Source organism: Hyla sarda, chromosome 4, assembly GCF_029499605.1.
Source record: "Hyla sarda isolate aHylSar1 chromosome 4, aHylSar1.hap1, whole genome shotgun sequence".
NCBI classification, from domain to species: Eukaryota; Metazoa; Chordata; class Amphibia; order Anura; family Hylidae; genus Hyla; species Hyla sarda.
The window spans coordinates 120,927,689-120,943,110 of NC_079192.1; the positions used below are offsets into that span (position 1 = coordinate 120,927,689).

The window sequence follows — 15,422 nt, forward strand, 5'->3', positions numbered from 1 at the left end:
ATACAGCTATCTATAGATAGCTGTATATTCTGTATACCACCCAAAGGGGCTATAGGAGTGACAGGATTCCCGGCTCCTGTATAGAATATATGGGTACACTATGCACCCCTGTATACTATACGGTCAGGGGAGGTGAGTAGTGATGCAATACATCTCTCCTCGTCTCCTTACACTCTGAGGACCGGGTGCTCTACATCCGACCCACAGAGTGGTACCTGAAGACAGTGAGAAAACTGCCACAGGGGACAAAACTGGCTGTTTCCACACACCAGGGAAAACGCCCGAAAAACGGCCAAAACACAGGAAAAAGCTGTGGCAGTTTTTTTTAGGTTTAAAAAAATAAGTGGAAACCTAGCCTTATGAGGAAGAAGCAGTAACATTTTAGATATAAGTTTATAGAACATATCTGAAATGACAAATCTATTTGTATGGAGGCCATAATGTTTGTTTTCTTTTTTTATTCTAGGTGTATGTTTGCCTACAAGTTAGGGATGCAGGATTTGCCCCAGTCGGTGGCATTTTTTAGTGCAGTAGATATTGATCGGTGCCTGAGAAAAGAAGTGAACATGGATTGTGAAACGCCATCAAACCCAACTGGTTTAGAGCAGAGATGTGGCATTCCCCCAGGTACATTGGGGGGAATTTATCATTAGTGGTAGAAGTTTTTTTTTATATATTTCGCAAATTTTTGCTCAATGAGGAATTTTGTGTCTTTTTTGATAGAGCAAAACACAAATAAATATTTTGGAAATCATTTTGTAGTGGATACAAATTTATCATGTGCGTTCTTTTTGTTTAGACGTTTATTTTTTGTGCAAATACAATGTTTTTGACTCAAATATACACCATCAGAAGACGTAGGAAAGAGTCCTACGGAGACAGCCGGGGGATGCAGGAGCCATCCCTCACCACTGCTAAACTACAACTACTCCCATTATGGGACAGAGACTGTCCCATGATGGGAGTAGTTGTAGTACCGCAGCGCTGAGAGATGGCACTTGCACATCAACCGGCTGCAGGACTTTTTTTTGTACTTCTAGGACTACTGCTCTGTCCATGATGTGAGTTACAGTCCAGGGGCAGATCCTAGCAGGTCAATCTCCAGAGACCAGCTGAGATTCGCATTTATTAACTGTACAAGCTGGCGGCACATGCGGCTCCATTTCACTCCCTGCCGGCTCCATATACTGTCTACAGCTTTCACTATTCATAATCCACCAATCAGAGCTCCCATCTCCCGGCGGCGGGTTTTATGAATTGACAGCTGTATACAGTATTCCCCATCTGTGCCACTGGCTTGTTAAGTTGTTATTGCCTCCTAAATGGACCATTCTAATAACAGATGCAAACGGAAGCCATTTTGTGGCATCCATTTGCATCAGTTTTTCATCTGTCAGTATCAGCCGTCGGCAGACTCCCGCAGCCTGGACTACTTCTACTCCCATCATGGAACACTCATTTCCATGATGGGAGTAGTAGTTCCCAGGCTGCATGAGTCTGCAGGTGGCTGGGGAGGCTACATTGGTGTTTGTACTATTACCCCCATCATGAAACAGTCTGTTCCATGTTGGGGGTAGTAGTACAGAGGATAAGGGATTGTCGCACCGGGTCTCTCTTCTGAAACCCAATGCGATCAGCAGTTATAAAGCAGGGGAGCGGGTGGCATGCTCCACTCCCCTGCGGTGTATATACTACTGCCTAAACTTTCATTTTTAAATCCCCCGCAGGGGGCCCTGAATGGCCGGCACCAAGGAGCCATTCAGGGCTCACGGCGAAGTTTTTAAACTACTACTTTGACCCCCAAATTTATGCCCCCATGCATGTTTATAATTAATTGGCCCCAGTGTGTTTTATAATAATTCATTGGCCCCAGTGTGCTTATCCTTATCTCTTCCCCCCCCCCCCAGTGTCCTTATTCCCTCTCCCGCTGCCTGCTCCTCATCTTCTTGAAGCAGGGCAGCAGCGGGACATGTCAGGAGTCGGCAGCGGTGAATGAATGAAGCAGACATGTCCCACATGTAGACTTCATTCATTTACCGTCGCCCAACATGTCCCTGCTGCTGCCCTGCTCCTAGCGCACCGCCGGGACATGAATATTCTCTGCTGTTCATCTCTGTAGCTGACGGAGATGAGCAGCAAAGAATAGACATGTCCCGGTGGTGCCCCTGGACTATAACTCCCATCATGGGCAGAGTCTGTTGTCTTAAAAAAAAAAAAAACCCTGTAGCTGGGGGATTGGCAAGTGCCATCCCTCAGCGCTGCGGTACTGCAACTACAACACAGAATGTCCCATGATGGGAGTGGTAGTCCAGGACAGAGGGACAGTTCGCGGGGGGGGGGGGGGGGGGGGGGTGGTCACGGGACCTTTACTGCTCCACCCCCTAGTGATGTTATTATGGGGCAGAGCTACACAGTCCAGGCCTGAACCCAGGGTGGCAAGTATGGCTTTGTTCTCATTATGCATTTTGCATAATGGGAACAGAGCCTTTCTGGCAGTGTGTTCCTAAAAAAGGAGACTCCAGCTGTTGCCTTACTACAGCCCCCCATGATGGGAGTTGTAGTTTAGCAACAATTCGAGGCTCCCTGTTTAGGAACACACTGCATTATGTGCGCTCTCCCCAGGGAAGAGCGCAAAAAATGTACTAACCAATTTTTCGTGTTTTTCTTTTCTCATTTCAGATACGTGAAAGCAGAGGACAACATCAGATTCGGTGGATTGCGATGATGACCAGCGTTTTTTTTTGGGGTCAATAAAAGGGTTAACGAGGGCTGTGGGGGAGTGTTGTTTTTTAAATAATTTTTTAAAAATGTTGTGTTTTTTATAATTTTCAGACTTGGTAGTGGAAGCCGTCTTATTGACGGAATCCATTACTAAGTCGGGGCTCAGCCTTAGCCCCAAAAACAGCTAGCGCTAATCTCCAATTATTACCCCGTTACCCACCGCCACAGGGATGCCGGGAAGAGCTGGTACCAACAGGCCTGAAGCATCAAATTGGCGCTCCGGGGCTTAGGCAGTAACAGGCTGGCGTTATTTAGGCTGGGGAGGGCCACTAACAATGGTCCTTGCCTACCCTGGTAACGTCAGGCTGTTGCTGCCTGGTTGATACTGAAAATAGGAGGAATATATATTATATATATATATATATATATATAATATATATTCCTCCTATTTTCAGTATCAGCCAGATACCAACCAAGCAGCAACAGCCTCACCTTACCAGGGTAGGCCAGGACCATTGTTATTGGCCCTCCCCATCCTAAATAACACCAGCCTGTTACCACCTAGGCGCACCATATTTGACGCTCCGGGCCTGTTGGTACTGGCTCTTCCTGGCACCCCTGTGGCGGTGGGTACCAGGGTAATAATTGGAGGTTAGCGCTAGCTGTTTTGGGGGCTAATGCTAAGCCCCAGCTTAGTAATGGACTCTGTCTACAAGACGGCTTCCACTACTAAGCCTAAAAATTCAATTATAAAAAACATGACACTGAAAAGAAAATTTTATTTAAAAAAAAAACACTCCCACACAGCCTCATTAACCCTTTTATTGATATATAAAAACCGCTGGTCATCGTCGCAATCCACCGAATCTGATGTATTCCTCTGCATTCACGTATTTGAAAAGAGAAGGAAAAAAATAAGGTTAGTACATTTTTGGCGCTCTCCCCTGGGAAGGACGCCCATACTGCAGTTTGCTCCTAAACATGGAGCCTCCAATTGTTGACACCTGCCTACTGTATATACAGGATAGTGCACAAAGACTTAACCCCCGCTGCTGCTGAGCAGTTTTGGGTTAACTCTTTCCTTGCTGGGCTCCTGTATAGTATAAATGGGTACACTATGCACCCCTGTATACTATACAGCCGGCGGAGGTAAGTAGTGATGCTCTGCACCCTGTATATGTATATTCTATACATCACTCTACATCCAACCCATGGAGTGGTACCTGAAGGCAGTGAAAAAGTGCCACAAGGGACAAAAATTACTGTTTCCACACACCATCAAAAACGCAAGAAAAACTGCCAAAAGGCAGGAAAAAAACTTGACAGTTTTTCTGGCATTTCTGCTGGTGGACAAAAAAAATCCTGGCCTCAAAGCAATAGAACAAAACATCCCTGTGTGGGGTAGCTCAGGTGTACATATAGAACTGTGTGGAGATTTAGAACTTTGCACTAAATTTATCATGTGCCTTGCACAAGTATGGTATATTTGGTGCAATTGCACCAAATTTAAACCAACCAAAACGATCCAGAAAAAACTTCTACCTACACCAACATTGATAAATTTCCCCCATTGTGTATATCATTTATTTTCAATGTATATAAAATAAAGTCCAAACAGCATATTGTTAACTATATTTATTGTGTAAAGGCATACACATTTACATTTATATAGAACATAATCAGTATAATACATTTTATACAGTAAAGTATACTATGAAAACATTTGTAGAAGTTGTGTGAAGACCTTCTTATGCAGGTCAATAGACTTGTCATAGGAGTCTGACTGGTGGGGGCTTGATGTGAAATGCAGTTTCTCCATTGATCTTGGCACTGAGACTAGCAGCATAAACCCCCACATGACTATCCCTCTAACAGTGTTTTCCAACAAGTGTGCCTCCAGCTGTTACAAAGTTAAACCTCGTCATGGCTCCAGTGCTGGAAACAAAGGGGTCCCAGTGGTGGGCCCCCGGCAATCAGACATCTTATCCCCTATGCTTTGTATAGGGGATAAGATGTATTTGGCCGGCATTATATCAGTAATAAATTTCAGAAACAGACAGACTTTAGCCAGTGCTCTAACTTTAGATTTTCTAATATAAGCCAATTTGTACATTTTTTAAAGGGTTGTCCAGCAACAATTATCTAATTCTTAGTCAGGTATAACATTGTATTGTTTTAGAAACATTCCTAGATTGTGTTAAAGGGGTACTCCCCTGGAAAACATTTGTTTTTAAATCAACTGGTGCCAGAAAGTTAAATTAGATTAGTAAATTACTTCTATTTAAAAATCTTAATCCTTCCAGTACTTATCAGCTGCTGTATGCTCTACAGAAAGTTCTTTTCTTTTTTAATTTCTCTTCAGTCTGACCAGTGCTCTCTGCTGACACCTCTGTCCATGTCAGGAACTGTCCAGAGCAGCATATGTTTGCTTTAGGGATTTTCTTCTACTCTGGACAGTTCCTGACATGGACAGAGGTGTAAGGAGAGAGCACTGTGTTGAGACAAAAGGAAATTAAAAAAGAAAAGAACTTCCTGGAACATACAGCAGCTGATAAGTAATGGAAGGGTTAAGATTTTTACAAATCTGTAACTTTCTGGCACCAGTTGATTTAAAAAGAAATGTTTTCCAGTGGAGTACCCCTTTAAAGCTTTTCACTAAGTAATACAAATAAGTCATTAAATTCAGACGTTTCAACACTTACAACAACTCATATATTAGGAGTATTAAAGGGGTACTCCGGTGCTTACACATATTTTCCATATTTTCCATATTGTCGCCTGTAACCAGTCCCGGAGCGAACACGCTCCGGAGACTGATTACAAACGGGGTGCCACGTGCATGATCCTGGGGGTCCCCAGCGGCGGACCTTTGGATAGGGGAAAAGATGTGTAAGCACCGTAGTACCCCTTTAAATTCAATGTGTAGCAGTTTTTCCATATTCTTGTCTTACACAATGAATAGCTAAATCATCTGTTATAAATGAAATCTTTGGTGATAACATATCCACATTTTACTCTTTTCTACTTTCTAGGTGAAGCATTGGATATCTATGAATTGCTTAAAGAAACAAATGGAGTTTTGGAAAAAGGAAGCTGACCCATTTATACTTTATACCTGTAAATTAGACTCGTTCACATCCAACTCCTATGTATTCATGAAGCCAAATAACGTTACGGGGTACTAACATAATTTGGCCTGCCTATTGCAGTTATGTAATATGCATAAATCCCCTTGTTGTTAATGGGAATTGCACAAACAGTGTAGCCCCGCAACATATGCTGGTTTGATCACTCCCAGAGTTATGTCATCAACATATCTTTGGGGCTACACCATTGAAGTCAATGAGAGTTATGCAAGTTGCATAGCCTCGCTGCTTTCGGCTTCCTGGCCAGTAATCCAAAATGAGGAGATGGGAATAATCCTGTAATAATGTTTCAGTTCATGTAGATTGCACCAACGTAAATATTAATTTTAACACATGTAAACAAAAACATGTAAATAAAGCTGTTAAAAATGCCTGAAACATCAGTTACTTCTTCCTCCTCTTCCTCTTTGGCTCTTGACTTTCACTTTTTTCTGACACAGACTGAAAATAAAATCAAGGAAAACAACATGAATAAAAAATGGCAATAACTAGAAAGAATCTGGCCCCAAACTTTCAATAACAGTATGCCTAAATGCTCATGTGTCCTCATGGGGGAGGGGAAAAACTAAAAACTGCAAGTGTATTTGATGCAGGATTGTGCAAGAGCACCCTAGTAACATATTCGGTGGATTCATTGGTTACTACTAGAGATGAGCGAACTTACAGTAAATTCGATTCGTCACAAACTTCTCGGCTCGGCGGTTGCTGACTTTTCCTGCATAAATTAGTAAAGCTTTCAGGTGCTCCCGTGGGCTGGAAAAGGTGGATACAGTCCTAGGAGACTCTTTCTTAGGACTGTATCCACCTTTTCCAGCCCACCGGAAAGCTGAACTAATTTATGCAGGAAAAGTCAGCAACCGCCGAATCGAATTTACTGTGAGTTCGCTCATCTCTAGTTACTACATTTGTCCTAGACCAGTGTTTCCCAACCAGGGTGCCTCCAGATGTTGCAAAACTACAACTCCCAGCATGCCTGGACAGCCGAAGGCTGTCCAGGCATGCTGGGAGTTGTAGTTTTGCAACATCTGGAGGCACCCTGGTTGGGAAACACTGTCCTAGACAGACATGAATGAAGGACATACCTGCTCATTGTTGGCCTCGTTCTCCTCATCAGACCCCTTTTCTTGCAGGGCTGCATCTAGACTGGCTGTATTAATCCTGAAGTCTCTAGAAGTACTAAGCTTTATGAACTGCATCAGATTGACCTGACATGGCAGAAAAGGGTGTCATAAAATGTGATGTACATCAGTAGGTACTTAGAAGCTTTAAAGACTGTCATACATGCCTTTGACTTTTTAGATAATTTTATAAGAAATTCCTCATACTTTTCAATAGCAAAGATTAAATTTGGGATTGGCTTGGTATCTCTGAGAACTTTGGCCTAAAAGAAAACAAATGTAAATAAAGTGTCAGTCATTAAAAAAAAAAAAAAAAAAAACTACACTGTACAAATACAATATCGGTATATAGATCTCGCTACATACGTATAAACAGACAGACACATCATACCGTGGAAATTCCAGCCCCATCCTCCTTTTTCTTCTTTTCTCCAGAAATACTTTCATCTTGTATACTCTATAAACACCATAAGAAAATATCTGGGAGTTATTCAACAACATAGGAGTAAATATGCAGCTTTTAGCTACTACATTGGCCAGATATGTAGAAATTATTAAGCCAATACAACAGCGCCCTAGAATCTGCTGCTGCTCTCCCATTGTAAAGTATACAGCAAGGTATTACTTGTACAATATAGAGCACAATGTCTATTGGCAAGAACAGCTCGTGTAGTTTGTTGGGAAGAATGTGGAAGCATAGAACAAAACTAATCCAAAAGAATAGCGGAGGACTTGTCAATGGCAGATTCCAGCTCCATTCCATTAAATGGCAGCAACTTACCAAGGGGACATGGGAAACGGCTTCACTTTTCATCTGCTTCTTCCTATTGTACACTTTGCTCAAATGCTATATTTTCACTTCTATACTGAAGAAGTAATATCGTGCAGACATTAAGGGTCTATTCACACGTACAGTATTCAGCGCAGATTTGATGCGCAAGATTTCAAGCTGTGTTCAGTTTACATTGAAATCTGCAGCCGAAAATCCTGCGCATCAAATCGGCGCTGAATACTGTACGTGTGAATAGACCATTAAAGTTTCACCTCTAACCACATCTGCACATAGTGATGTAGGATTGTATGAGATGGCAAAATGAGACTTGTGTTTGTTAAATAGGGATAGCCTCTACACAGGTATTGTGAAATAAAATATGTTCATACTGAAAAGACCAGTAGGGACAGACTGTATTATAATACAAACAAATTTACAGTAAGCATTGAGAATCACCAAGTTTATTACTCCTACTTACCTGCGCATATGTAATAAACGCATAGCACTGAGGTGTGAGGTGTGAGCCAGACAGCTTAACCTGCAGATGGGGGAAAGTTTAGAAGAAATTAACACTTTAAAGTGAAACTGACAGCAGCATCACCCGCACTGACCTGGTTCTCGGCCTTTTGGCTAAGATCAAGTGTAGTATCTTTCCTGTTAGTTGGCGGTGTGGAAACCACCAAGGCAGGATGGGGAACCACACAGTAGGACGGGTGTACCAGGGATGGCTGTATAGCACAGCAGTCGTCCCCGATGAGACCTGTTCCCTGCTGGATCTGACCTTAAGGTCCGGGTAGAGTGAAGGCCGAGGTGCTCAAGTGCCCTGGGAGTGGTGACCCCAGAGTGCCGGAATTCACTTGGGACTGGCAACCCCACTTGAAGGAAAGCACGTAGCACGCACTTTTTCTCTCACTCTTCTTGGCACTCACCCTTAATATCCCGGCCTTCTGGCTAGGATGGGGGAATTTTTATAGATCCGGTCAGATGTCCGGGCAGTATTACACACTGTGCACATACACTTATTTATTATTTTTGACACTGTGTCCACTTTTTTGTGTTCTGTTTGTCCACCAGGATTTGGCCGGGGTGCGGTAGCCCTTCTGGGTGTCCCTCCTGCCGGTCTAGGGGAGGTGTGTGGGGCCATCAGGTTCCTCACCTTCCTGCTATACCCCGTGGCATGGGTGCCAAAGTGGTTTTACTGGTTCCTTGGTGACAACCTGGTTAACGCCTAGTTGTCCGCCGGGAACACTTTCGGTCCATGAGTATCTTCGGCGAAAGGGGACATTGTACCTGGAACCTTGCAGGTGCCTTTTGGCCCAGAGGCGAAGGGTTTGGTTTGCTGGGGGGCTTCTCCCCTTTCGGAGAAGGGCTTCCGATAGACCACATCCTCGTGCATATTTTTTTGTGTGAACGCTTGCACTTTTTACTTGCACTCGGGTGATTTGAGAGCATGTACCTCGGCTTTCAATTTTAAAAAAAATCACCCGCACTGACCTGGTATAATATAGGGTAATAGTGCGGGTGATACTGTTTCAAATCATTTGAGCTGTTTAACAGTTATGGGGATAAATCATAATATATAAATCTTCTAGGTGAGTTTCCCAGCCCCTCCCCAATGGGGAACATTTATCAAAACCTGTCTAGAGGAAAAGTTGCTGAGTTGCTCATAGCAACCAATCAGATCGCTTCTTTTATTTTTGAAAAGGCCTCTGAAAAAGCAGAATTGACAGCAGCATTTAAACAGTTAAAATAGCTGACACTAAAGATGGCTCTGTGCCAGCTATTAGCGGCAGCCCTTGACTTGGTGCTGCCAGGTATGGCGTGGGCTAGGCAGTGGTCTTCAACCTGCAGACCTCCAGATGTTGCAAAACTACAACTCCCAGCATGCCCGGACAGCCAACGGCTGTCCGGGCATGCTGGGAGTTGTAGTTTTGCAACATCTGGAGGTCCACAGGTTGAAGACCACAAGGCTAGAGTCTCGAGCTGGCTTCATACACTGTTGACAGCCCCAGCACAAGTATACTCCTCCCATCTCTTTAACAGGTTAATTTGAATGAATGTCGGAGCAAGTAAACAAAAACACAAGTGGATATGAACCTACCAACTTCTCCAAACGGGTCGGTATCTTTCCTGCGTGACTAGTGCAAACCTGCAGATACTGGAAAAAAAAAAAAAAAGTTTTTTGAAACACAATGTCAGGTGTTTCAGAGAGATTACAGAATATTTAGAGGGGAAACTTAAAACTCCTGGGCCCCTTACTGTCGTGTCAAATTGACCTTCAGAGCTCAGGTTCTGCACCCACTATAATACCCCTGCTATGATCACATTTGTAATGCTTGATAAGTACCAATGATTAAAAGGGTAACCCCATCATTATTATTATAGAATAGTTCTGGGGCAGAGGACCCTGTGGCATTTCTCCTGCACAATGTGGACCCCCATTAATCTGTAAGGTATGGCATATTCTAGTTATAGGCCATCACTTACTAGTGGAATACCTAAAGGTTTTTAATATTTACACTTACATATTTCACCAGGGCTGTTAGCACTGTGTACATTTTGGTAAGTTCTTTCAGCAAAGTGTCCATGCAACTTCCCGCTGGTAATGCTGTCTGGACCAGCTCATGACATGCGGTTATTAATGTCCCCATCTGAAGAATGATAGCCTTCTCCAGCGCTTCTCTGGGATTCGTGGCCTGGGTGGCACCATCAGCTGCCAATATACAATATTACTCTATTGGTTCAAGCTACTTCTACATAGTAAGATCTACAACCATTGAGTCTAAATGGAATGAGCCATGTACAGTCATAGTGTACCATATAAGATTAAAGGGGTACTCCACCCCTAGACATCTTATCCCCTATCCAAAGGATAGGGGATAAGATGTCAGATTGCGGGGGTCCCGCCACTGGGGACCCCCGGGATCTCTGCTGCAGGACCCACCTGTTGCGGCTTCCGGAAACGCTGGAGGCTCCGGCTCCGGACCACAGTGACGTCAGATCGTGACGTCACGACTCCGCCCCTGTGTGACGTCACGCCCCTCAATGCAAGTCTATGGGAGTAGGCGTGACAGTTGTCACGCCCCCTCCCATAGGATTGCATTGAGGGGGCGGAGCGTCATGTCACATGGGGGCGGAGCTGTGACGTCACAATGCTCCGGCCCCGTGATCGACAGTAATCAGACCCGAAATGAACACGCTCCGGGGACTGATTTTAACGGGGGGCGGTGTGCAAGATCATGGGGGTCCTCCGCGATCAGGCATCTTATCCCCTATCCTTTGGATAGGGGATATGATGTATAAGCGCCGGAGTACCCCTTTAAAATGGTCTTCACACTGCTCCCCAACATATGTTTATACATAGACTCCCAATGTTATAAAAAAAAAAAAAAAAAAAAAAAAAAAACAAAGCATGCAGTATGCATTTTACTGCATCCTGCTCTATAGAATAATGCAGAGGTCTTTGCTAGTCTATCCAACAAATAAAAGGATTTTTCTGGTAGTTTCCATTGGAGGACACACAAGACCATAGGTATAGGTTTCTGTTATAGGAGGCCTTGACACTAAGTGAAAAAGGGAAGTGACTCCTCCAGAGCAGGATATACCCATTCACTGGCTTAGAGATAACAAACTCTGTGCCAAAGCAGCAAGAGAAGTCAGCAATAGCAGACTAAACCCAAAACAAGTGGCACTACTATATAACACAGATGGCTGGGGGGCATAAAAAGTCCCTTTTGGGTGTATAAAAATGGGGGACAAGTCCACAGGAAAAGGGAAGCCTGTGGGAATGAAAGCCTTACTAACTAAATGTGAAGGAAGAAGGGTCTGGAGAAACCAGACATGTACTCGCCTTCTACTGACACTAAACTAAAAATTGGTTAAAGGGGTACTCCCGTGGAAAACTTTTTTTTTTTTTTTTTTTTTTTTTATCAACTGGTGCCAGAAAGTTAAACAGATTTGTAAATTTCTTCTATTAAAAAAATCTTAATCCTTCCAGTACTTTTTAGGGGCTGTATACTACAGAGAAAATGTTTTTATTTTTAGATTTCTCTTATGTCACGACCACAGTGCTCTCTGCTGACATCTCTGTTCATTTTAGGAACTGTCCAGAGCAGCATGTTTGCTATGGGGATTTTCTCCTGCTCTGGACAGTTCCTAAAATGGACAGAACACTGTGGTCGTGACATAAGAGAAATACCACATGTCACAGTGATCGGGTATTAACCTCTTCAGGATGCAGGGCGTATGCATATGCCCGGCATCTCGAGTCCTTAAGGACGTAGGGCGTATGGATACGCCTGTAGGAATTCTGGTCTCCGCCGCTCGCCGGGTGGGGACCGGACCGGGATGCCTGCTGATATCGTTCAGCAGGCATCCCCGGCATATCGCCCAGGGGGGTCCTGAGACCCCCCCATGTCGGCGATCGCAGCAAATCGCAGATCAATTCTGATCTGCAATTTGTCGCTATTCCGGGCTGATCAGGTCTCTGGTGACCCGAAAATAGGGATGATCGGAGCTGTCAGTGACAGCCCCGATCATCCTAAGGGATAGGAGAGAGGTTGCAGTGGTGCCACCCCCTCCTATCCCCTGCCATTAGTCAGCAATGAGGATGTCGGGCAGAACGGGAGGAGAAGATGGCGGCCAGTACCTGTGGAGAAGATGCGGTGGGGACCGGCAATCATCGGTCAGTGACAGCCCCGATCATCCTTAGGGATAGGAGCGAGGTTGCAGTGGTGCCACCCCCTCCTATCCCCTGCCATTAGTCAGCAATGAGTACTGACCAATGGCAATTGAAGACGGCGGGTTACCATGGAAATCCTCTGCTCTGCCCACCCCTGGATGTCGGGCAGAACGGGGGGAGAAGATGGTGGCAGGTACCTGTGGAGAAGATGGGGTGGGGACCAGTGATCATCGGTGGCATCAGCTGAGATCAGCGGTGCAGGTAGGGAGGCGACGGCGCGGAGCATCAAGGAAGGTCGCAGTAAAGCGATCTTTACTGCTGCCTTCCTAGTGGTTGCCAAACTGCAACTCCCAGCATGCCCAGACAGCCAAACGCTGTCTGGGCATGCTGGGAGTTGTAGTTTTGCAACATCTGGAGGGTCAAAGTTTGGAGACCACTATACAGTGGTGCCCAAATGGTAGCCCTCCAAATGTTGCAAAACTACAACTCTCAGCATGCCTAGACTGCCCAGGCATGCTGGGAGTTGTAGTTCTGTAACATCTGTCCCTTCAGATTTTGCAATTTTCATGAAAATTATGAAAATTGCTGCTATACTTTGAAGCCCTCTAATGTTTTCAAAAATTAAAAATATGTCCATTTTATGATGCAAACAAAGTAGACATTGTATTTGTGAATCAATATAAAATGTATTTGGAATATCCATTTTCCTTACAAGCAGAGAGCTTCAAAGTTAGAAAAATGCTACATTTTCAAGAAATTTGGGGATTTTTCACCAAGAAATGATGCAAGTAACGCCGAAAATTTACCACTAAAATAAAGTAGAATATGTCACGAAAAAAACAATCTCGGAATCAGAATAAAAGGTAAAAGCATCCCAGAGTTATTAATGCATAAAGTGACAGTGGTCAGAATTGCAAAAAATGGCTCCATCCTTAAGGTGAAAATGAGCTGCGTCCTTAAGGGGTTAATGTCACAGTGACATGTTAGAATTTTTTTTCTCTGAAGGTCCCAGTGCTGAGATTTTCACTAGAATGAGGAGGCAGAAGGGTGCAGTTGCACACGCTGTGCCTCATTATCTCTGCTGTAAAAAGTGGTATACAGATTTACAATTGAAGTCTATGGTACTTCCCATAGACTTCCATTGTATGCATATGACAGAGTAAAGTAGAGATAAAGGGGCACAGCACTTGCAGCCACACACTGGCACCTTCATTCTAGTGATCAGTGGGGGTCCCAACACTTGGAATACCATTTATATAAACTTCTGACATGTCACTGTGATGTGTCAGAAGTTTGTTATAATAATGATAAACCAGCAAAAACAAAGCTGTATTAGGGCTTTTTTTGTGGGACAGGTTGTCCTTTTTATTGGCACACTTTATTTTATTATAAAATGTAACAAAAAAAAATATATATAAGGCAAAATGTAAAAACAAAAATATGAAATTGTGCAGTTTGACAATACCTTAAGGCAGTGTTTCCCAACCAGGGTGCCTCCAGCTGTTGTGAAACTACAACTCATAGCATGATCAGACAGCCTCTGGCTGTCCTGGCATGCTGGTAGTTGTAGTTTTGCAACAGCTGGAGGCACCCTGGTTGGGAAACACTGCCTTAAGGTTAGGGTCACACTGGGCGGATGCGCAGCGTATTTAACGCTGCAAGAAATCTACAGAGTAGCGGGAAATACCCTGCTTATGCGCTAGGAGGGGGACACAGGGCTTTCAGGGGTTCAGAGGCTGGCCGCGCGCACCGGCATAACTGTGATACATGCCGGCTCCCGAACCTTATTGCAGACACACCAATCCTGGCACAGGCACATCCCTAAACCCCTCCCACTGTGGCTGCCTGTTTCAGGTATGTGTGTTTGTGTGTGGGGTTTAGGGATGTGCCTGTGCCAGGATTGGTGTATTTTCGAGAAGAAGGGGGGCCCGTCATACGGAAGTGCTCCATCCTCCAGGCAGCCTTATTTTGGCCCCGGTGCCAGCACCTCCAGGTGGCAGCAGCCTTTCGGGTAATGGATAGGTTTTCAGGTTGTGTTGGGAGATTTCCTGATGCATATATGTGAAAACAGCCTAAGCTCTGTGCTCCCCCTTAACAGCAAAAGGTTTAATGTAGATGGGAAGGTGTATAACACACTGTACAGAATTTAGGGCAAATATTACCAAAAATAGAACCTAAGGGTTCCCATATCTCATTTAAGTCAATGGGAGTAGAGTTTTTGACAGTGATACCATATGGTTTTTGACACAGAAATCGGTGCAATTTCCACGTCAAGAATTACACCGTTATTCACCATGTAAACATACCCTAAATATTATAGTGTCCCACTAACAGTAAAGGAAAACCTCAGGACAGTGTTTCCCAACCAGGGTGCCTCCAGTTGTTGCAAAACTACAACTCCCAGCAGAAGGCTGTCCGGGCATGCTGGAAGTTGTCGTTTTGCAACATCTGGAGGCACCCGGGTTGGGAAACACTGCCTCAGGACTTAGATTTATATGATCCATATCAATATAAAAATCTTCCTGGAAAAAAAAGAAGAAAAGGAGGTCAAAGGGGGACGTCTTGGGCGTTACCACAAACAATAGATGGATATTTGAGTGACGTGCACCGTCCTTAGGCTGCAATCGCCCTTAGGTAGTGGCCGCTTACCATGAGCGAATAGTAAATTCGCATGTAGACCCAACCTGTGGGTTGCCAGGATGTGAAAAGCCAGCTGCTAAGCCCGGGTCCCAGGAAAAGGAGTGAACCAATCCCGACAGAAATCATGCAGAGAAGAAAAAATGACCCTTGAAGTGGCGCTGCTGGTATGATGAAAAGCAAGTTCCAAGCCAGAGGTGTTTTTTAAAACATTGGAATGGTTTATTAGGAGAATAAAACAATAAAAGTGCAGAGATGATGCGTTTTGGGGGAGCCATTCCCTTCTTCAGATCAGTCTAGTAACAGTATGGCACATCCAGAGTTTAAATATACTGAAAATGGCGCCA

The 15,422-nt window shown here is 44.2% G+C and overlaps 2 protein-coding genes across 5 annotated transcripts in view; one reads left to right on the forward strand and one right to left on the reverse strand.

Annotated features, from left to right (window-relative positions):
- The window catches only part of POLG (DNA polymerase gamma, catalytic subunit), a 92,929-nt gene extending 86,691 nt beyond the window's left edge, over positions 1-6,238 (forward strand). For both annotated transcript variants that reach the window (XM_056571929.1, XM_056571931.1), the window contains exons 21-22: positions 467-627; positions 5,754-6,238. In XM_056571929.1, coding sequence (XP_056427904.1) covers positions 467-627; positions 5,754-5,818 — 226 coding nt within the window. In that variant the 3' untranslated portion in view covers positions 5,819-6,238. The remainder of the gene's footprint in view (positions 1-466; positions 628-5,753) is intronic.
- Positions 6,172-15,422, reverse strand: part of FANCI (FA complementation group I) — a 95,653-nt gene continuing 86,402 nt past the window's right edge. For all 3 annotated transcript variants that reach the window (XM_056571927.1, XM_056571928.1, XM_056571926.1), the window contains exons 32-38: positions 10,283-10,470; positions 9,859-9,915; positions 8,236-8,295; positions 7,377-7,442; positions 7,153-7,248; positions 6,950-7,072; positions 6,172-6,308 (exon numbers count right to left, since the gene is read on the reverse strand). In XM_056571927.1, coding sequence (XP_056427902.1) covers positions 6,252-6,308; positions 6,950-7,072; positions 7,153-7,248; positions 7,377-7,442; positions 8,236-8,295; positions 9,859-9,915; positions 10,283-10,470 — 647 coding nt within the window. In that variant the 3' untranslated portion in view covers positions 6,172-6,251. The remainder of the gene's footprint in view (positions 6,309-6,949; positions 7,073-7,152; positions 7,249-7,376; positions 7,443-8,235; positions 8,296-9,858; positions 9,916-10,282; positions 10,471-15,422) is intronic.